The sequence below is a fragment of the Neodiprion pinetum genome, chromosome 4, assembly GCF_021155775.2.
Source record: "Neodiprion pinetum isolate iyNeoPine1 chromosome 4, iyNeoPine1.2, whole genome shotgun sequence".
NCBI classification, from domain to species: Eukaryota; Metazoa; Arthropoda; class Insecta; order Hymenoptera; family Diprionidae; genus Neodiprion; species Neodiprion pinetum.
Window position 1 is genome coordinate 33,599,846 of NC_060235.2, and position 21,120 is coordinate 33,620,965.

A 21,120-nucleotide genomic window follows, 5' to 3' on the forward strand; every position below is an offset into this window, starting at 1 on the left:
TGCATTATTATTAGGTATAATCTTCTTTGAAACCATAATTTGTCAATGTAGATAGCTTGGCTTTTCTTAGTTACAGCTTATATGCAGAGATTATTAAATTTAATCAAATGTCTCTTGAAACTTACCAACTTTAACATATCCATCACGGATGACAAATCTATTAAGCAACCTAGTAAGAACATATCCAATAACTCTGCTGTTATAATAGGCGATATAAACAATCCAGGATATAGCAGAAACTAATGAACAGAGTAACCAAATGAATTGATCATTTATTGGCATGTTGTAGATCCTCGGCCCCGGAGATGGGGTCGTACTGCCATAAATGTCTGCATCTGCCATGGTTGTAACGTAATTTTTCTCCCCAAAAGTATCGCAACGTTACATATTTCTACCAAAAAATCTGAAATAACAAATTGAAAATCATGCAATTGTTATCAAGTAATATTGTCATTCACTACAAAATAGCTCAGTGGTTGACCAATTCATATCCTCAAACTATAATTCATATCTACCTGTTGATCAAAGGGCATTGGATTTGTCATTGCTGTTTTTATTTTAGTTACATTGTTTATAACTGAATACAAAGTGCGATGGCACATAAATATAACCTGTTCCGTTAAACTATTAGTCACTAAAAAGCAAGGCAGGCGTGTCGTGGCGTTCAAAGATGTTATCGTAGGATAAGCAGTTATCTTCAATTTGATATGAAAATAAATATTGATAACATTCAATGGAGTTACAAAAGTAAATAACGACTAATAATTAAGAGCGTTTGTGACTCGTACGTAGTGTACAGTCCAATTCACAACTTTGGAACAATAACCTAGTGGAGATGATTTGATGTTAGTGCGTAACTGTCACTAGGCTTAATACAATTAGAAATCATCACGTATAATTGTCAACGTTGAGGCGTAAGCCGATGAGAGAAAAATGAAACGAAAAATTAATGGTTATTCAGCAAATTTTTGTTATTTACATATTTCATGTTTGCAACAAGCTTATAAACAATAGACGATATTTTTAAAAATGTTAGTAGCAGGACAGGCCTCTAATATGAGAGTTAAGACTGTAATATAAACTGCGTGTGCTACACGATTGTTCACTTATAGGTGTACCTTATACGTAAGTTGCATGACTCAATTGTCAGTTGTTTACATTTCGAATGTAACGTTTGTCTCTTGCAACTGATGAAAACAGCTTTTTCGACAGTACCGAAGAACTGTCACTTGATAAAATCGCCATTGATTTCGATTCTGAAGAACTACGTGTAGCCTAACATCAGATTGAGTACCACTGATCTCTGACGCATGTACCGAAGTTCAGCAGAATCGTAGATGCAGTAGTTCTCAAACAGCTGATATATTTTTTTATGTTTGAAAAAAATTTAACAGTTCATCATTTTGATGAAATAAATATATAGATAGGTATGTGCAATGAAAACACCTTCCAATTTCAACGAAATTATTATATATTTGATCATAATTTAACATCACAGTTGTGAATGCAACGCATAGAACAAATGACTGCTCTTTTATTAACCTAGAAACGTGTGAACCACCTCGTACATACAATTACCGAAACATTTACCTCATCTACTGCAATCAAAATGCAGTATGTAAATGATTCAAAATCTATCATTCGGATAAAGAGTAATTTAAAGCAATTGATTTAAAAATTATGCTTTCAGTCGAATGTAAATTCCATCTCAGCACAAGTCTCCGCTATCCATTGAAGAAGCAGTTTCATTTTTTCATTTGCCTCGTTCGTAGACTTAAAATCTTCAATTCCATTGGTCAAGCATATCGATAAATGTTTCAATATATCCTAAAATCAAGATTTTCAAAATTAATTGTTAATCAGATTACACGTAACTGTAGATCAAATAGCATATCCAAACCGTGCACAAAACTATAAGACATTAGCAAGAAATAACTGATTTTCTGGGAAAATGTAATACATAGTACTTGTGTACTTTTAAACTCTCTAGTTTACTTACTATTGGCCAATCATATCTGAACAGCATTGTACATTGATCGCTGAAAGCCTCAACATTTAAAATTTCTTCTTTCAACAGTCTTTTTATAAATTTTCCAAGGGGCAACCATACATCTGGATTTTGTGGGGTTGCCAGAAGCATAATGTTTCTTGGGCTAAGAATTCTAGACAGAATGAATTCTTTTTTCAAAAAATTTACACACTCCATTTTCCATATTCGAATTAGCTTAGCGTGAACTTCCGACACGAAAATATCCGTTCTATGTGCAGCTAAAACACAAATTACATAAACGTATGAGTCCAAATAAAAAAAAAAAAGTTTTAAAAACTGGAATGCCATTTGTTTACCTAAGAATAATGCCAAGTCAACACTCATGGAGCCAATAATTTTTTCCGGACCAAGTAACAAATCTGCTCTTTCTGTTAAAGATTTATATACATTGTCTAAAGATTGTAGAACACTTCGTAAAGTCACAGACTTTCCCTTATTCTCCAACAGTTCCCAAATTATTGACTGCAACAAATCATTCGTAAAAATGTATAATCGGACATTCATTTTCGTAACATGTGTAATAACAACACTTGTAATAATTGAAATTCTAAGGCATCGATACTCAATTTAATGAGTACATTGACTTTTATCAATTCATCATACTACTCACTCGAAGCTCAATTATCACATCAGTAGGAGATGCTGCCTCAGCATTATGAACTTTCTTCTCCAACTGAGTAGGAATACTCTTATTTTTATAAGCTTTGTCAACTTCCATTTCCATATCCTTGAAAAATAAGGATCCATCGGTAATGTGCGACTGAATCCAGTTTTTAACCCTCTCTGTTGCCATTCTAACCGCAATTTGAGAACATATCTGTTTCACAGATGGTAATGTGTCTTCTGCTAAAAGAGAGTCAATAGACTTCATAGTACGAGATTCACACATTGCCAAAATGTCTGCTTCGCAATGTGTCTTCAATTCCAATGACAAATTCGATGCAATTGACTGCATTTCCACTGTGATAGAAGACTGTAATTAAGAGTGCTATGGTTAGAAGAGGCATATTGCATGTAAACAACTGGTCTTATGATTAGTAAGATGTTTTGTTATTCAATCAAAAAAAAGTTGCTATTACAAATAAAAATTAATGATCTTTAGAATATCAACCTTGAATTTATTGATATCATCAGGTAATATACGTTGAGAAAGGACACCCTGAAACTTGACAATATTTTTTTTTCTTGCCCGTGGTAAAGCAGAGTTACAAATGTGTTTTACACAACTGGACGCAACCCGTTCAGACACAAAATCAACCGTTTTTCGTGTAGAGATTGGTTGACCATGAAAAAATGCTTCCTCCAATTGCAACTGTGAAATAAATTATCAATTTAAAGGCATTGCAGAATACGACATTCAAGACAAACTATTTATTAGGGATTCATACCTGTAACTGCTTAGTACTGGTACTACCGAATGGTTTTTCAAAACCACGTGAAACAGGTGTTATATGGCGAATTGTGGCACTGTTATTCAAGTTAGAATGATCTGCTATCAACAGCGTTTTCAGTTCGGCCAAGAATGGGCAACACACGTACAATATCCTTTCATCTATAATATCGAGACTGTCTGTGCAAGGGCCAGAGTTACTAGACTGATTGAGATCACTGCTTGTTCTTTCAATGTCTGTAGCAAGAGTGCTTTGTAAATTCTTAGCACTGAAATTGCTGATTGGTTTGAATTTTCTATGAGTTGAGGATATTCTGCAATTAAAGTATAATCTTTCTGGAAAGTTACAGAGTTCGAAAAGCCATCCAATGCTGAATTTCAACAGAATCTTTACTTTCAATGACAAAGGATTTTCAAGTCTCGAATCGTGTTTTGATTCGCAGTAAATGTAGCACAACATTTCCAACACTGTCTTGTAATATGGCAACCGTAAGGACATGGGATCCAATAAAGCCAAGTATTTGACCACCCACGGTACAGTGAGAGCTAATTTTCCATTAATTATTGCAGTTTGAAGACAATATTGTAGATTTAAAGGCGGGAGAACCTGTAATTAATAATAGATTTTATTGCACAATATTTTAGACAGTTATGTACAAAATTATAGTAATAGTATATTGCAGCAGCTGAATCACACGCCCATTCATTTCAAAATTTCATCATTTAATGTAATACTTACTTGACTTCGTAGCTCGAGTTGCGTAGTCAAGACACTTACAGGCGAGTGTGGCTCACATCTGTACGGCAAAGAAATTAGGAATCCTAATACTTTAGCAAGAAGTCTTAGACTCAAAATGCACGTAATGAAATTCTGTTTCGTCTCCTGGTCAACCATTGTTTCTACAAAATTAAAATTAAGTTATTCATAGAAAAATTTTAATATGCAGAATTGAATATCGAAGCTCTCATATAAAAACCCACCATTAACATCCCTTAATAATCATACAAATTCGAATAAAATATGATTGTATGATGGATCATAATGACAAACAAGTTTCAATAAACTACCTGTATCTTCAATTTCACTTCCCATGAATTGGGTATCATTCAGCTCCATTATCTCATGGACCAAACAATCTTGGAGATGAGCATAGAACATAGGATTTGCAGCATGCAGAATAAAATCTTTATAAAATTCTTGTACTCCAGGAAATGACGGAGGTGGAACAGGTCCTTTGGATGAAAGTGGTGTGACTAATCTTTCACGTAATCGTGTTAATTTCTCTGGGTCAACATGTTTCAATGATTTAAGAAAGTTGAAGCTTTCATCGTTTACAGGCTCCTCCTAAAATATTAGGACCAAATAGTCGTTAAAATGTGAAAACTTGATTTCTATACCTGACAACTATTTCACACGTATTGTTCAAACGATTTCTCACCAAATTACATAATGCTCACCTTAGAGTCATTTCCAATGCAGGATAACAATAACTGAGACTTGAATAGTCTTGCAAAGTGGCAATAATTTACTGCATCATTATGCAAAGATAGTAGTGTCCGAATTTTTCCGGCTAGAGCAATAGAAAACACCCACCCTGGTGCTAGATGGTGGGTTTCCCAAATTCTCAGCACATCATAAAACAAGTCACGCTGTTTTCTGAAGCTTTGAAATCCCACAAGAGAGGGAAAATTTTCACGATTGTCTGTATCGATTTGGAAGCTAACATTTGCTTCAGTGGTACTGTAAAAATAATATGCAATGTTAAAAGTGGGTCATTTGAAAATTCGAAATTTATTCAAATGGTGAATGATTAAGAGAATTCATTTTTTACCAAAGACTAAATATTAAACTTCAAAGATTTCAAATTAATAAAACTTCAACGTTTGCAGAAGAATATAGACGGTTACCTCTGTGTGAATTTTCATGACCAGTACTCAGCGGGTAAGTGAGTCTGGGGCTATAAAAAACAGTGTTAGCAATCCAGTAGTTTCTTTATCAGCAGAAGCCGTTCAACCAATAATCCCATAAGACACACGAAACCCCATTTGGGTAACCGTCTTCAACAGTTTTCAGTCAACGACTCTGACAACGAACAATTAAGAATTTGGCCTTACCTGAAAGTATTGAAGTGTTGCTTGAGTCGACTAGATTCATTCAATTTTCCTCTGTAGCACTGGCTAAGGTATTCTTGTAGATCAGGTGAAAATGTAGCAATTCTGTTATTTTCACATAGCAACTTCAATGTAGTTCTATCTAACAAACTTAACAACACTCTTTGGGTGTTCAAGAAGGAGGTTGAAAAATATATGCAGTTGTGTATGGTTTGAAAATATTCTTCATCTGGAATAGGAATTTTTTCCTTTGAAACATTCAACTGACCTTCGTATGTACAACTACTTTGTTTGCAATCCAGTGAAGACCTTCCTAATTTATCAAATACTTTATCAACTTCGATTTCCCGTTGCAATGAAACATTTTCGTCCATAGTTAAAATATTATCGTCATTTAGAACTCGACATCCAAGTTCTTCATTCAAAAATTCGATGTTTGCACACTTTTTAGAGTTTTCATGCTTATCGATCAGACAGTCATCACTCTCGTCAAGAGAGTTTTCTTTAATAATTGATCTCACTGCATTACTCCTTTCTTTTAAGCTATGATTATCTGAAACTGACCGATACTTATCATTTGCAAACGAATGTTGCAAAGTAATTAAAGATATCACAAAATTCAATTCCGTCATGGGGTTTATAACTAAATTATAATCCAACAAGCTAGAATAAATTTTGACTAATATATCCAAAGCTTGACGATTCTCAACGTATTGTAAGCTTGGAGTCAAAAGCGGTTCAGTTGAAGTTTTCACATTAGGCGTTTTTGACAATATACATGAGTCAATAACATGTTCAGCTGATGTATTGGATGTGCTTTTTTGCTGTTTCTGTCTCTCTAATCGCAACAAATCCCTTTCAATTTCGAATGGTGTTGTGTCAGGCTTATCAGCCTGCAGTATCTCCAAAAATTGAGGGTTTACTATTTGGGGTCTACTTATCGTTCCAAAAGTTTTATTCTCTCTAATTCCTGAAATGGCAAATGATATGACAAAATAGTAGTTAATTTTAGTTTTATTTCCCAAGTCAATACTATTACGAAAAACTCTGTTACCCAATTGGTAAAAACAAGTGTTTAGATTTTTTAATGTTGATCTGAAACCTAATATTCTATCAGTAAGTGAGATGTACCTTTATCATCTGATGTATCTAGTTTTGTTGGCTTGATTCTTCGCTTCCTTCTTCCACAACTCTTTCCTATCTCTGGGAAGCTATCCTCTGTTATGGATAGTTTATCTGTCACCGAGCCGTCACTATCACTACTCTTGCCTGATTGTACTCTTGTATTTGTTTTTCTCAAACTGCTTTTTTTAGAACCTCGTGAATCAATGCTTATAAAATCTCCCAGGCTGGCGTTCTGCCTAGGTGTAGATTTTAAGTTCCTTTGGATATGGTGAAAACCTTGCTTAGGACTATTATCGTTGAAATGTTGTGGACTACTTTTTGAATATTGATATCGCTCTACACTTCTGCTGTACGATAACTTAGAATTTTGCGGTGTCGTTGCATCACTGATATATAAAGGCGAGATTGGAGTTTCACAATTATTGTTAACAATCATGAAATTGTTAAGCACAACAGATTCATTTACTGTCGAATTATTTGACCCCGGAGACATATTTAAACTGTTCAAATGATGCCAGTCTTTATTACTATCGCCGAAGACTGATGTCGTATTTGATGAACTAGAATCGTTAATTCCATTTCTAGAATAACTCGTTAGCTTGTTCGTTGTTTTGAGATTTTTTGATATCGACAAACAATTCGATATATCAAAATTTTCGTTGGAATTAGTCAGATTTTCTAAAATACCAGTATAACTTCCAGGTTTTTTAGTCGATAATGTTTTCATGTCCGGGGTACTACAAAGTTGAAAATTTGCATCAGTAGTTAGACCAAGCACATCTGCTTTAGAAACGTGTTGGCTAAACCCATTGAATATTTTATTAATCTTACTCGGAGGATCAGTCTTAACTAATGGTGTGCTAGTCGTTGTTTTCTGAGGAATATGAGAACAGTCAGATGAATTTATATCAACTCTCATTTTATCTGGTGTTTTTGTACCTGTCGTAATAGACAAGCTTTGATTTTCCCCAGTCCTATGCACAGTAAACATGACCTGCCCTTCACTAATCACATCTGACTCGCGCAACTGAGATTTTTTGTTCAATTTAACAGTGTTAGTCATCGGCGACATTTCCTGTTCTGACACAGCAGAGGCTCCGTTGCGCGCATGGCCTCTCATACTCTGGAGATCCTCATTTATTGAATCGGGGTCTGAGTTCGCATCGGCATTGAATAATGAAACACCTCTATGAGGTCTTTCATTTTTTTTCTGCGATCTGTCGTTTGTTGCACCACAGCATTGAATTTCTTTGTTCGGAGTTTGTCTTGCATTATACGAGCCGTGAAGTATGCTAAGATAAAAAATCAAAAAACTTTTGGTTCTAATATTTGAAAACAAAAAAAATTAATAAATGATATTTGTAACACACAAGATTTTGAAAAATCAATGGAACAAAATAAATCAATGCCCAATTATTGGAAAAATAAAATAAATCTACCAGTGGAGAAAATAAATTAAACACAATAAATATAAATTAATTCTGCTTGGTAATAAAAGTATAATGTTATGTGAAACCTGTTGGTGACAACTTATAGAATTATCAAAAATTTGGCGATCGGAAGTCATTTTCACTGGTTATTAGAGTTCGTTCTACGTTAACTTTTCAACGATAATGTGAATGCGAAGCATATGGTTTCAGCCTGTATTTACATACGAATTTACCTTTTCGTTTGCTGCCGTAGAAAACTTAAAAAGTACAGAAGAAAGTCGCACTGCGTGCATCCAGATTTGTTGAAACTATCCCATTTCGAATTCTAAAATATAAAAGAGCTGATAAGATGCTTGTACAAATATTTACATGATTCTAGTAATCAACATAACCTCCAAAAATCTGAAAGCTTCTGTATGATCCCGTGAACTGACAGGTGTTAAGGTGAAATATAAATTACCTCAACGTCATCAGTTGTCAACCATTCTGTAATATCTTCCACGACTATTCTTCCACTTAATGCATTTGTGAGTAAAATATTCGCCATGCCAATACGTTACCAAATAATACTCTAAATAAAATGCTCCAAGTATCAAATTATGTATACGTTGCTATACGCTAGTGACGCTAATTTCATTAATATGTCATGGATGTAGAGTGGATACTGGATGTGGCGTGTGTATATCCTACCCCACTGATCTCTATGCTTCTTCTCCTTTCGTGGCCCCCCACTCCATGGATTAACCGACAGAGAGGGCGGGAGAATTATTGGGAGCTTTCCAGCAACGACACAGAGCGACACAGAGCGACACTGTGTCGAACATGGTGCTTTCCAACAACGACACAGAACGACACAGTGGACACAGCTGCGGAGCATGGCTGGACACTGTGTCGGATTCATTGCTGCCAATTTTTTAGTTAGAGATTTTATTTTTGACGCATGGTATTGTTTATATTTATTTATTAAATGCAATGATAATCTACACGCGTTTCACAAATGTTTTTTTTTTCGCTGGAGCGCTCAGTGTTTCTAGATTTTTCGTATAATGCATGAGCGGACTCTAGTGACTGAATTAAGAACGCTTATTATTCTTTATATATCCTCAGTCAACGTCTTCGGTTTCTCTGACAAACTGAATAGCGAATTATCAACGTCTATACGAGAATAGCCGGTCAGTGGCATATTTTGCAGTAGTAACCTTTTCAACTAGACATATCGACTGCAGTATTTTGTGCTTTCTTATATGACGCATTGGGTGGCTTTGACCCACTTCTTAACTTCCTACGCTCCAAAGTTTCGACTGCCGGTAGCGGCCGGTGGTCTATTCACTGAACACGATACCTATGTAGAGTTCAGTGTTTCTACGGTATCCTATCATTGACTGCTTGTCTCACGCTTGCCCGATGCAAATGTGGTGCTACATGGTGTGATAATGTCAATACTGAAAATACCTTGGATGCAGCGTTGCGGTTTTAAAAATGACCTGCACAAGCTTGGAGACTTCTTGTCACAATACGTGAAAAATGAGAGTAAAATAATGCCACCCGGTATTCGAAGGTTAAGTTACACCAGAGTAACTTACGCACTACCACCAAATAGTGTAATGAATGTTTTCAACCGTGATCATAAATTAATGCAAAGGGAACGTGCAGCTCGAGCCGAAGATGTCGAGTTATATGACTATGTAAAAGATGAGGTTGGTTACAGACTGTCAGACAGAATCTTTGACATCAAACGCAGATTTAAAAAAGCCCTCGATTTAGGTTGCGGTCGGGGCCATGTATCAAAACACATCCTCAGTGACAGCGTGGAGGAATTAATTTTGGCTGACATGTGCCCCACTTGGTTAAACCAGGCTCAAACGACCGAAGGTGTCAAAGTCGAAAAAAAGATCGTCGATGAAGAAAATATGCCTTTCGACCCCGATAGTTTAGACCTAGTTATAAGCTGTCTTAGTCTACATTGGGTCAATGATCTTCCAGGATGCTTTAGTCAAATAATACGCAGCTTAAGAAACGACGGTGTATTTATGGCTGCTGTTTTTGGTGGCGATACTCTTTACGAGCTGAGGTATTATTCTATAACATTATGACTCGGTCTATGGTTCACGAAAAGATTCAATTCAAGTGCAATGGTTTTTTTAAATATCTACTTGATAGTGTCTTGGTTTTTTCAGGTCTTCATTACAATTAGCAGAATTAGAACGAGAGGGTGGCATATCGCCTCACATCTCACCATTCACCGAGATCAGAGACATAGGCAGCTTATTAAATAGAGCAGGATTCACCATGTTGACCGTTGACACTGATGAAATAGTTGTCGGTTTTCCTACCATGTACGAATTATTGTGGGACTTGAAAGGTATATTATAACACCCTCTTTGCCATTCTAAATTTCACATTACTTAGTAATTGCAGACAACTTTTACATTACTGGCATCAATGTCATTAACTTTTCTTTAACTCCCAGGAATGGGAGAGAATAATGCAGCCCGAAATCGTAAACTTCATTTGAAACGGGATACGACACTAGCAGCAGCATCAATTTATGAAGAATTTTATGGGAAATTGAATGAGAAAGATGGGTCGAAGTATATACCAGCCACATTTCAAATAATCTATATGCTTGGATGGAAGCCTGATGTTTCTCAGCCAAAACCATTGAACAGAGGAACAGGCGAGGTATCTCTTAAGAATTTGCACCGTCTCGATCAAATAATTAAAGAAACTAAGAAAGTCAAACTTAGTGATGAAGACAAATAACTACCTTACAAATTCTATTTATTGTACGTAGGAATATAAATAATGTATAAAACAAACACAAATCTTTCTGTTTACATTTAACGTATTTTTCGATTTAGACTGATAGTCTTTGAAAAAATTTGCTAATCGGCAACCTGTGAAAGTACAAGGTAATACACTCATATTTTTCGAGGCTTAAATAACGAACAATATATGCAATAGATTTGCTGTATTTGCTCAAGCAGGTTTTTCCTCTATAAGTTTATGTTTGCTTGTCAATAACACTCGGTAAAAAAATATGCATTTTAAAATGATCACCTGTATTTACAAAATATCAATCAACGTAGAATTGCAATGTATTTTTCATAATTGTTCACTTTTTATATATTACTCATCTCCTCTGTCCTTGTAACTTATGACACCCTTCTCGATTAGGTCTGGAATTTCTACTGCTAGCCAGGGGCCCAGCTAAAATCACAAAAAATCGATTTTATCATATAAATGTCTGTAGAGCAAATGAGACTTGATAAATTCACAATTACCCCTAAAGCCATTGCGTGGGCAATACCGAACTTGGGAACATTTCTTGCCCAAAGTGGTTTAAAGTGATCCGTCAAACATATTTTGCCGCCTCTGTACATTTTTGCTGTCTTACCATCCAATTCAGGCAGCGCTATCTCTGGTGCTGTTGTAGGATAGGTAACTGGTATCTAAAAATGCATCAAACCATCAGTTGAAAGGTTTCGAGTTCCTTTTGTTCACTAAACAAGTTGTATTACTCACGTCAAATTCAACGTCGAATTCATACTTCAGAAGATTGTGCATGTACCAACATTTTCCAAACCATCGCGTTCCTTCCTTATTAGATTCCAACCGGAACCAATCGTTGTCCGAACCTTTATTGTTCTGAACATACTGTGACAGAAAATACAAATGCAGTATCTATAATTTATGAAAGAAACAATTGCCAACAGAATTTAGTACAACGGAATTTGTCGATTAGCTGTCAAACATATGGCCAGAAGATCGTACATTTGTGCATCAAAATTAGATAGTACATCGGCTGGATTGTTTACCTTTATTAAAGCTTGATATTCTTCCTTCAATCTGTTGACCCATAATTCTTTATCACGCGGCCCTGCCTTCGTACTTAGCAAAGGAATACTGCTAAGAGTTTTTCGCGTAGATTCGTCGACCATAATTACTAACCTCAATTCTGAAACTAAACCAGAATCACGAGAACTGAACAGTCTCATCTGTCTCATCACAGCTTATACCTACATATGTATATAGATATGTCCGTGAAAAGCGGTCAAGGGTAAAGCAGGAACTGATCTCGCCAACGTTCTCCACTCTTTCAAAGTTTGTGATCGGTTGAAGGTAAGGTAGTCACACTGCGGTTATCAATTACGTTCGTGACATTGCTTAGGTCCAGACTATCAACGCTGATAATAAAAACAACAAAAATGGTTCAAAGTTTAACATTGTACCGAATGACTGCATTCACTAATGTAAATGCAGTTCCCCGATGCGTGAAAGAATAATTTCATTCGGGACTTTGGTGAATGAGTAGGAAATTTGACGGTCGTTAACTTTTTTACATCATGGTATTCGAGGTTCTTGACCGGCTACTGAGTAAAAAACCTAACTCTTGAATAAGTTTCGCTATTTGACTACCGGGGAAAAAATTGATAAAATTGCTGAAATTATGATATTGTAAATAGGCGGTCCACGGAAAATCTGAGTGTTTTAAAGCAGTATTTATAATTATAAATTTAATTTCTATGCACGACGAATTGATTCTATTCCCCGTTGAGATTACTTGAGTTGATTGTAGATCAACGTCCGGCGTGCGTCACAATCTTGAAGCGCTACTGCGGCCCCCAATGCCAGGATCAGTGTCAACTGTCTAGTGTCGACGGCGTGAGTTGCTGCAAGATCACCAGAGTTAACCGCGCCTACAAACACCGGCATCCCTCCTCGGCACGCAGTTAGCGGTGAAAAATGTTATCTAAATTAATTTAGCAAAAATTCAACTTACAAGTACAAAATGGGCCAACGAGTATCGCAAACTGATTTTGAATGGGTTTATACGGAGGAGCCTCACGCTAGCAGACGAAAAATAATACTGGGTTAGTTAATATGAATACATACCTATATTGAGATATGCATATTATCATTTCGTACTCCCAGCCATAAAATCGCACCAATTTTCCTATCGCAATTGCGCTCCGCGGAGTTAAACGCGGTATTGCTATTTGCCTTCAACGATATATGGGATACACGTGACAGTTTATCGTCATTTATTCTACCCATATATATCAACCAGTCATGTGTCACCTATGCCATCCAAGTAATTACATGTGTGCTTCTCTATTTCACGTCATGATCAACCCGTCTTACATTCTTTGAGTATCGTCTTGAATATCAATTGGATGTGACACATTCAAATTGTAGTTCATCAGTGCATGTTAATCATTGTCAGTTTTGCACCAGTTCCTACATACTTTTACTGGTGCATAACAATATTCATTCATCACATTGCATTGACAGTGAATGATACAAGTGTCATAAGACGTATCCTGAATTCTTAAAAAATCCGTGCTATGTTAAAGCTTGTATATTCACAATCTTTAATTTTCTTTCACGTTATCTGTTTCAATTTCACCCAGCTAAAATAATTGCAGTAAAATGAAAATTGAATGAATTCAACTGCATCGGAAACGTTTTTGTACATTCATATGACATAATGTTTATATTGAATCACCATTCAACAGTATTTGCATATTCAATTGACCAACTCTGTTCTTTCAGGAAAAAGTCCTGTTATTTTCCCTCCACATTTCTATTAAGAATTGTTTAAATATTTTTTTTACAGAAAAATATCCACAAATAAAGAAACTTTTTGGGTACGATCCAAATTTTAAATGGGTTGTTACTGCCATGGTTCTAGTACAATTTGCATCGATGTTTATCATTAAGGATCTGAGTTACCCGATGATTTTTTTAGTGGCTTACTGTTTCGGCGGAGTAATTAATCATTCGCTTATGCTTGGTAAGTGAAATTATTTTTTTCTACTTTATACTTTTATGAACAAATAAAGGCTAATGTTTTATGTTCTGCAAAATACAATCCGTTGCCTTATATTGCCTTGATCGATCCTACTGTAACTATCTAAAATATATGCCATGTGGTTGCTTATTATCTATGGCCAAGATAATATTCATACGTGACTGTACTCACAGCTTGTTATCAACGACTATTATTTCGTAATCTTTTTCCTATATCTTGTTAGCTGGAACCAAAGTTGAGGTTTTACTGTACTGAAAACTTTGATCCTGAAATAACTGTGTGATACATCATACTTTGCTTGGTTACTAAACGTCAAATCCATTATATAAATTTAGAACCAATCCTTATCATTGTGACTAATGTCTTGCCAGCTGGTCTAGTGTAGATAATTTCTAAAAATGTTAATAAGATATTAATGTATTAAATGAGATGATCATCATGAAAGTTGAGCTTAAAAAATATGATATCGTTTGAAATAACTTCATATAAAGTTGATAGTTTACACTGTATTGATATTGATATTTATCGACTTGCAGCAATGCACATCTAATTGGTAGTGTTAGTCTAACGGTGAGATGCATAGCAATTTTTATTTGCATTAAGATTGATTGGGTTGATTGCCAAGAACACTTGACCATTGTTCAAGTGAAACTCGAGTTGTAACATACAATATTCGTGATTTTTATCGTAGATCGCTCAAACATTCTTTTGTCAGTTTTTTCCTTGCAGTTATAATCTACGTTTCTCTGTTACAGCTATACATGAAATATCACATAATCTTGCTTTTGGTCACGCTAGACCACTAGCAAATAAAATATTTGGCTTCTTTGCCAATTTGCCTATTGGAATCCCAGTCTCTATCAGCTTTAAAAAGTATCATCTTGAACATCATCGGGTGGGTTTTAATTATTGTAGAAATTTTGAATATTTTATCCAACATTGAATTGCAGGATTCTGCTGTATCAATATTTCTTTTATAAGAAAATATTCAGGTTTTCAATGAAAATAGTTTTCAAATATAACGCAACTTTCCAATTGTATAATCATATTTATTATTATTCAATTAAAACGTATTTATTTTATCAGTATCAAGGAGACGAGAAGTTGGATACTGACTTGCCTACTCTCATTGAAGCAAAACTATTCTGCACAACTTTTGGAAAGCTTTGTTGGGTGTTACTGCAACCATTTTTCTATGCCTTCAGGCCTTTGGTAACATATCCTAAGGCTCCGACGACATTGGAATATATTAACTTAGTTATTCAATTGATATTTGATGCGATTGTTTGGTACTTTTTAGGTATGTATGCGCTTTATTAACAACGTTATAATGATATCAAACACGTGAAACGTAACAGCTTTGTTATGGAATTTGCAAATCTTGATTTCTCCTTTCAAAGACTATAAAAATACCAAATTATATCTGGTGAACAAGAACTGATTTTTTTCAGGTGGTAAAGTCTTGGTCTATTTTATATTCGGTTCAGTTATGGCAATGGGGCTGCATCCAGTTGCTGGACATTTCATATCTGAACATTACATGTACAAGAAAGGATTTGAAACATATAGTTACTACGGACCACTAAACTTCATTACATTCAATGTCGGATATCACAATGAGCATCACGATTTTCCTTCAGTTCCTGGCTCTAGATTGCCTGAGGTAAAACTATAACTATGTCTTAAAATGGGGTTCTATATTATATATTAATAAGTACAAACAGTTAAGAAATCGAAGGAAAATATCCTGTAAATTGTTTTTATTATGTAAATTGTAGTCTGTTATACAAATTGTTTTCGGTAGGAGTGAGAGCATTGAAATAGTGTGCCTATATTCTTTCTATACAATTCTAGGTGAAACGCATCGCTCCTGAATTCTATGATGATCTCCCACAGCACAATTCGTGGGTTTCCGTTCTCTACGACTTTGTGATGGATCCAGAAATCGGACCATACGCTCGTATAAAGAGAAAGCATAGGGGTTTAGCGTCCTAGAGCTGAAAACTAATTAGAGGAAACATATTTTTTGAAACTATAATCAAAATCATGTTTAACGTTTATATGTACAGTACATTATACAAGAAAATTGCATACATGAATTTTTTCATAATTGTATGCTAACGACGATATTACACAAATGATTCATTGCCAGTATTAAATGACTGGAATTTCATAATTCACGATTTCCTTTGAGAGAAGGGTGAGTTTTCAAGACCGTAATGAATGAAAATATCCGCGAGATTTAATAAAAGTTGAAAATATCATAGCTCAGATGACAAATCTGTGCCCTCTCACATCATTTAATACTTTATATCAGGAAATGTTGTTAGTTGCTGGGTTTCTTCCAATATTTCGTGTAAATACATCAAGTATTTGGTAATTAGAGTTTTATGGAAAAGTCAGCAGTGTAATTCAATGAAACTAAAGAATAACAAAAAACAATGCCTTCCTATAAAATAATGCAAGATTAGGATGTGCTATAGAATTCATGCAAATCTAATTTTGGCTTATGAAAAATTGCCTAATTGAATATCAGTATCATAGTTTGAGGTCTGAACACATATATTTTCTTTGAATAGATCTAATTTTCTCCATAAATATTGTTTTGTTTATAACCTGCGGTCGAGATTCACAAAAAATTGGAGTAAGAAAAAATAGGCTCCTGGTAGTCAAGACTATATTAATTTTACGGCAACTTTCTGTCGGACGTGTAATAATATAAGCATCTGCGGAGCTTGAAGTATGCCTTGAAGTTGTAATTACAGATATTTCCGCAAATGTGATTAATAATTTAATTTAATATACTTGATAATTGGAAACTGCATGGCAATGGGATTCTTCGGCTTCTGCGCAAGTCAAGGGTGTTGCTAGTGATATTAAGTTGAATAATGCCAAGATAAACACGTGTGAAACTTTTATTTCCATATATCAGTGCCACGGGATGTTTTCCCTAGCACAGTGAGTCAATAAACGCACCAGGTGAACCTGAGGCTATAATAATATACTAATCCTGAATCACTGATATTTGTGTAAATTTATTATCCCTAAAAAATGGATACAAGATTCACTATTCAATTCACTTAATGTTCAACAACTGTTTGAATACTCATTTTTATTTGTGTAATAAATATTTTTAAGCTGGTATAATATAATAACTGACAAGCGAGTTTATAGTTTGCAGTTGAATAATTCCTAATTACCTTCCTGAATTGCTGTGAAATTACCTGTTTAGTTTTCCAGAGTTACTTATAACTAACTGAAAAAATGAATAACCGTAATAACAGATCGTCAATTTGGTGCAATATACAGAATGTTTTCAACAGTTAAAAGTTTAGGTAGGGAAAAAACCAGTGGTCTTATACTTTATTATTGCCATTCTGTTGCACGGTATACCTTTACCGTTCTACCGTCATTAATATCAATATGTTTTTAATGATAAAATAAAGGCCAATGTCTTGTCATTACAATCCATATTTTTTCAATGACAAAATAATGCCCAATAAGTATAAAAAAAAAAAAAAATTCACGGTAAAAATTAGTTTTAATTTTTCTTTAATATGGCGCACCATTACGAATCGATTGAAGTGAAATTACGTTGTATAAGAGAACATAGGACTTCTAAAACAAGAAATTTCTCATAATTTTGCTCGAAACATTATTATGCATATTCGATATTCATTATAGTTGATCTCAAGTCCTTGAGTCAATGCGTTTGTGGTGTCAGATAGCACATGAAGACTAGCTGAAGACTAGCTAGTCTTCATGCTGATAGCTTCAGAAAGCTAAACTAATCAGCGTTGCCAACACTACGCAGTTTGGTCTGATATATTCGGCGGTGCAAATGAGAAAGCGCGCGCTCGTATGGGCGTTCGTATCCAAAAGTACCTGACTTCGGATTGTTTCGTTTTCTCATGTACATGTACTCGCAGTAGATCAGCGAATTTTTTCAATAATAGTGGAAAACTCAGTTACTTAGGTTTGTTGGATCTTCTATCGCAAGTACTATTAAACATTTATAACCTCAAAACTGGTACAGATCAGATGGGCAAGTATAATTTTCAGTTTAAGTTGTGGTAAATACGTTATGCCAGATGGGCAAGTATAAACTGTACTGTGATGAAAAATCGTACCTGCTATTGAAATGTACTTTTACTTTACATCTTGTACCTAATATTTATGTTGTAACTGACTGAATGCCTCTTGTGAGAATAAAAGAAATTTTGTAACCCAAAACTAGATGTGCAGTTACTAATAAGTAGCACCGATCAATGCTACCACATGATGCACTATATCTTCAGTTTGGTATCGTAATTATGGAATGCAAGTTTCAAGTTTATCCAAAATAAGTTTCTATAAAGTATGTCAAAATGCTTTTATGAAAAGTGAAAAATATTACTCCATATAGTTAATCATTCAATACACTTTTAAGTTATGATAATTTGAATGTTTACCAGACAACGGATAAGTTTGAGGATTTCAAATTTTCCGCCCATGATTTCACGGATTTATCGACTCCCCGCTACGGATCAGCGTGAGGTTGAAGTTGGCAACGCTGCAACTAATCCGTGTCATGTTTTTTTCGAGAAGAAACCAGTATTTGATACCAGCGAGCCACATTCATATTTCGTTAGTTATCGCCTTTCATAGCGTTCCTAGTCGTCTGTGAATTTTGAATTGTAATTAAGGTGGTAGATCGTTCCTAAATGCAAGGTCAATCAATGGCCAACGGAGATGCCCAGGTTACAAACGGAAAGCCAGCTGTGCGTGGGTGATAAGTTTGAATATTTTCACGTACCAGCCATCAGCGCACGTAACCTCATACGGTTCGGTTAACATTTTCTCTTTTTCTTGAAACATCATTTTTACAGATATCGGGGCCTAAAATTAAGTACGATTGGTATCAGACCGAAACTCACGTCGTTGTGACGATTCTTGCGAAACATTCACAGGACGTAAAAGTTGAATATGGCGAGAGGACGGTGGGTCATGAATAAACAACACAGGGGGCTGAATCCATCTCAAATCATACAGGCCAGCGGACGTCATACTCCATAATTGCTCGTAACTGAAATATGTTATTCCGCGCCGAAAATAAGCGGACGCGCATATTTTATTATTATATACTAAAATAAATTTTTCACGCCTGATACAGATTTTTAAAGATTATAACGTAAATATGGGTTTTTTTCTGATATTTAACGTATTATTTTCGAAAAATAACCGCCAATTTCCCCATTTCAGAGCTTTTCTGAAAATTCGTGTTTCGGAATACGTAGAATCTCACACTCCGTCGAATCAGATATCAAAATCCACAAAATTTGCAAAAGTGCAAAAAATATAGTGATTTGAAAACAAACATAGTCGTTTTTCTGCAAAAATCCAGTTTCGATTTTTCGAAAGATTTAATAGGTTTTGGTAGGGAGTATACCATGCGAATGGCAATATCGATTTATTAAGATTTGCCGAGATATTAATTTTTTTAATTATTTTCATTTGGCTGTTGTTCTTACATGGTTAGACACTCTCCTGAGTAGTATTAGAAATAAGGAGGACTCCATTGAATATAATTTAATTCTACAGTTCCTTGCAGATGCAAATTTCTGCGAAACTACCACAATATCAGTTTTTGAATTTCGTAGAAGCATTTTTCAATGCAACATAGAACATTGTTATTTATTCTTTTCTTTGCGTTTTGATAACCAGTTTGATAATCAACTTGATAATGAATTTGATTATCAAAACACAAAGAAAATATAAAGTTTTTTATTTTGCAAAATTGGAAAGAATGATAGAATAAAATAATTATAGCAGTGAAATGTAGGCCTCGCGTGTTTGCTCAAAATATTCCGGATGAAAAATAAATTTCACACCCCAAGTAGCAAATCGATTCAAAAATACTTCTACGAAATTCAAGATCTGATATTGTTATTTTTCCAGGAATTCGCATCTACAGGGAAATGAAGAATTGAATTATATTCAATGGAGGAGGCCTTTTTATTTTTTATACTACTCAGGAGCTTATCTAACCATATATCAGAACAAACCCATATTTACCTTATAATTTTAAAAAATCATCATCTGGCGTGAAAAATTTATTTGGGTAATAATTAAATATACATCTCTGCTTATTTTGGGCGAGGCAGAACATACTTCAGTTACGAGTAATTATCGTATATGGCTTCCGCTGGCCCGCATGATTTGAGATGGATTCAACCAGAGTTTGTTTGGTTAATAACTCTGGTTTTAATCTCCCAGCTCAGTGTATCGGCAAAACTTCCATCTGGAAATGAATACAGCTTAGAGCTTGATTTGGCACATCACCTCGTCACTAAGCAATGCTCATACAAAGTTGCCCCCTCAAAAATAGAAATCAAGTTGAAGAAATGTGATGGTCTGAGATGGACAGTCCTTGAAGGTAATCCAGAAATCGAGGACACAGTTCAACCGATACCACGGGGTATGTCCTTTCCATATTTTTCTTCCTTGAATAGGAAAATGTAGGACACACGTTAATTTTATATTCTTGTAGAATTTCTACAGGCTGATCATCCTCCAAAATATCCAAGCTCAAGTAAAAAGTCCAAGGACTGGGACAAAATGGAGAAAGAAATTGCTAAACAAGAGGAGGAGGAAAAGCCTGAAGGGGAGGCTGCTCTGAACACCCTTTTTCAAAAAATTTACGGAGATGGTTCCGATGAAGTTAGACGTGCCATGAACAAGTCCTTTGTAAGTAATTTTTTGCTTCGTATTGCAATAGACGAAAAGATCAGAATATCACCCTACTATTAGTTAATATTACGCAATACTTAATTACTATAAATTTTTTCCTTTCTTCCCAATTAGCAAGAATCTGGTGGAACGGTATTAAGTACAAATTGGGAAGAGGTTGCTAAAAAACAAGTGGAAAGAAAACCTCCTGATGGCATGGAATGGAAAAAGTGGGACGATTAGATAATTCAAAAATATACTTGAAACATAAATTTAATGGACACAAAAAAAAAATACCAATGAAAGATTTCTTTGTTTTACAAAAATGGGTCGCTGCATGAGATGGGCACACAAAAAATTCAAAAATTAACAATTAAACGTATATTTAAAGTGCACATAGTTATATGCACATTTATGTTTTACGTTGCAAAATTATCCGAATTTATTTTCCAAAAGCGAATGAATTTTTATTGTTTCGAATATAAACAAA

At 34.9% G+C, this 21,120-nt stretch overlaps 6 protein-coding genes across 8 annotated transcripts in view; 3 read left to right on the forward strand and 3 right to left on the reverse strand.

Moving 5' to 3' along the window:
* tweek (transmembrane protein KIAA1109 homolog tweek) overlaps positions 1-1,292 on the reverse strand; it is a 35,433-nt gene extending 34,141 nt beyond the window's left edge. The window contains exons 1-2 of one of the 2 annotated variants that reach the window (XM_046621902.2): positions 1,119-1,292; positions 126-403 (exon numbers count right to left, since the gene is read on the reverse strand). In XM_046621902.2, the coding sequence (XP_046477858.1) occupies positions 126-342 (217 nt within the window). In that variant the 5' untranslated portion in view covers positions 343-403; positions 1,119-1,292. The remainder of the gene's footprint in view (positions 1-125; positions 404-1,118) is intronic. The other variant, XM_069134958.1, reaches the window with a different exon arrangement.
* Positions 1,293-1,453: 161 nt separating this feature from the next.
* On the reverse strand, positions 1,454-8,836 carry dlt (codanin-1 like protein dlt). Its single transcript, XM_046621904.2, has 13 exons — positions 8,568-8,836; positions 8,341-8,432; positions 6,684-7,969; positions 5,556-6,522; positions 4,899-5,181; positions 4,509-4,785; positions 4,180-4,340; positions 3,439-4,047; positions 3,162-3,362; positions 2,661-3,023; positions 2,347-2,512; positions 2,000-2,268; positions 1,454-1,827 (listed from the first exon to the last, which is right to left on the reverse strand). The coding sequence occupies exons 1-13, from the start codon at positions 8,652-8,654 to the stop codon at positions 1,687-1,689; spliced, it is 4,902 nt and encodes a 1,633-aa protein (XP_046477860.1). The 5' UTR covers positions 8,655-8,836; the 3' UTR covers positions 1,454-1,686.
* Positions 8,837-9,071: 235 nt separating this feature from the next.
* On the forward strand, positions 9,072-11,534 carry LOC124216859 (arginine-hydroxylase NDUFAF5, mitochondrial). The gene is made up of 3 exons (XM_046621917.2): positions 9,072-10,178; positions 10,285-10,469; positions 10,578-11,534. Exons 1-3 carry the CDS (start codon positions 9,541-9,543, stop codon positions 10,868-10,870), a joined length of 1,116 nt encoding a protein of 371 aa, XP_046477873.1. The 5' UTR covers positions 9,072-9,540; the 3' UTR covers positions 10,871-11,534.
* Positions 10,971-12,119, reverse strand: Ufc1 (Ubiquitin-fold modifier conjugating enzyme 1). The gene is made up of 4 exons (XM_046621923.2): positions 11,926-12,119; positions 11,633-11,764; positions 11,392-11,559; positions 10,971-11,317 (listed from the first exon to the last, which is right to left on the reverse strand). Exons 1-4 carry the CDS (start codon positions 12,112-12,114, stop codon positions 11,237-11,239), a joined length of 570 nt encoding a protein of 189 aa, XP_046477879.1. The 5' UTR covers positions 12,115-12,119; the 3' UTR covers positions 10,971-11,236.
* Positions 12,120-12,670: 551 nt separating this feature from the next.
* On the forward strand, positions 12,671-16,944 carry ifc (delta4-sphingolipid-FADS-like protein ifc). Its single transcript, XM_046621920.2, has 6 exons — positions 12,671-12,981; positions 13,728-13,904; positions 14,678-14,817; positions 15,009-15,222; positions 15,374-15,585; positions 15,777-16,944. The coding sequence occupies exons 1-6, from the start codon at positions 12,900-12,902 to the stop codon at positions 15,915-15,917; spliced, it is 966 nt and encodes a 321-aa protein (XP_046477876.1). The 5' UTR covers positions 12,671-12,899; the 3' UTR covers positions 15,918-16,944.
* Positions 16,945-18,467: 1,523 nt separating this feature from the next.
* On the forward strand, positions 18,468-20,974 carry Sgt1 (suppressor of G2 allele of skp1). 2 transcript variants are annotated; one of them, XM_046621922.2, is made up of 5 exons: positions 18,468-18,686; positions 18,791-18,901; positions 20,178-20,379; positions 20,452-20,648; positions 20,766-20,974. In XM_046621922.2, the coding sequence occupies exons 1-5, from the start codon at positions 18,654-18,656 to the stop codon at positions 20,871-20,873; spliced, it is 651 nt and encodes a 216-aa protein (XP_046477878.1). In that variant the 5' UTR covers positions 18,468-18,653; the 3' UTR covers positions 20,874-20,974. The 2 variants fall into 2 exon arrangements, with proteins under 2 accessions (XP_046477878.1, XP_046477877.1); XM_046621921.2 differs by having other exon boundaries at positions 18,468-18,682.
* Positions 20,975-21,120: the final 146 nt, after the last annotated feature.

Excerpts from the sequence above, each read along its gene's own strand:
- Ufc1 (XM_046621923.2), bottom strand. The coding sequence starts at position 12,114 with ATGAGACAGATGAGACTGTTCAGTTCTCGTGATTCTGGTTTAGTTTCA. Across the intron at positions 11,765-11,925 it reads AATATCAAGCTTTAATAAAG|TATGTTCAGAACAATAAAGG; the intron begins GTAAACAATCCA and ends TTTCTGTCACAG. Across the intron at positions 11,318-11,391 it reads CCCACGCAATGGCTTTAGGG|CTGGGCCCCTGGCTAGCAGT; the intron begins GTAATTGTGAAT and ends TTGTGATTTTAG.
- Sgt1 (XM_046621921.2), top strand. The coding sequence starts at position 18,626 with ATGCAAGGTCAATCAATGGCCAACGGAGATGCCCAGGTTACAAACGGA. Across the intron at positions 20,380-20,451 it reads AGTTCAACCGATACCACGGG|AATTTCTACAGGCTGATCAT; the intron begins GTATGTCCTTTC and ends ATATTCTTGTAG. Across the intron at positions 20,649-20,765 it reads GTGCCATGAACAAGTCCTTT|CAAGAATCTGGTGGAACGGT; the intron begins GTAAGTAATTTT and ends CTTCCCAATTAG.
- dlt (XM_046621904.2), bottom strand. The coding sequence starts at position 8,654 with ATGGCGAATATTTTACTCACAAATGCATTAAGTGGAAGAATAGTCGTG. Across the intron at positions 8,433-8,567 it reads TGACAACTGATGACGTTGAG|AATTCGAAATGGGATAGTTT; the intron begins GTAATTTATATT and ends TTTATATTTTAG. Across the intron at positions 7,970-8,340 it reads CTACGGCAGCAAACGAAAAG|CATACTTCACGGCTCGTATA; the intron begins GTAAATTCGTAT and ends TTTTTATCTTAG.
- LOC124216859 (XM_046621917.2), top strand. The coding sequence starts at position 9,541 with ATGTCAATACTGAAAATACCTTGGATGCAGCGTTGCGGTTTTAAAAAT. Across the intron at positions 10,179-10,284 it reads GATACTCTTTACGAGCTGAG|GTCTTCATTACAATTAGCAG; the intron begins GTATTATTCTAT and ends TGGTTTTTTCAG. Across the intron at positions 10,470-10,577 it reads ATTATTGTGGGACTTGAAAG|GAATGGGAGAGAATAATGCA; the intron begins GTATATTATAAC and ends TTTAACTCCCAG.
- ifc (XM_046621920.2), top strand. The coding sequence starts at position 12,900 with ATGGGCCAACGAGTATCGCAAACTGATTTTGAATGGGTTTATACGGAG. Across the intron at positions 12,982-13,727 it reads CAGACGAAAAATAATACTGG|AAAAATATCCACAAATAAAG; the intron begins GTTAGTTAATAT and ends TTTTTTTTACAG. Across the intron at positions 13,905-14,677 it reads TAATCATTCGCTTATGCTTG|CTATACATGAAATATCACAT; the intron begins GTAAGTGAAATT and ends TCTCTGTTACAG.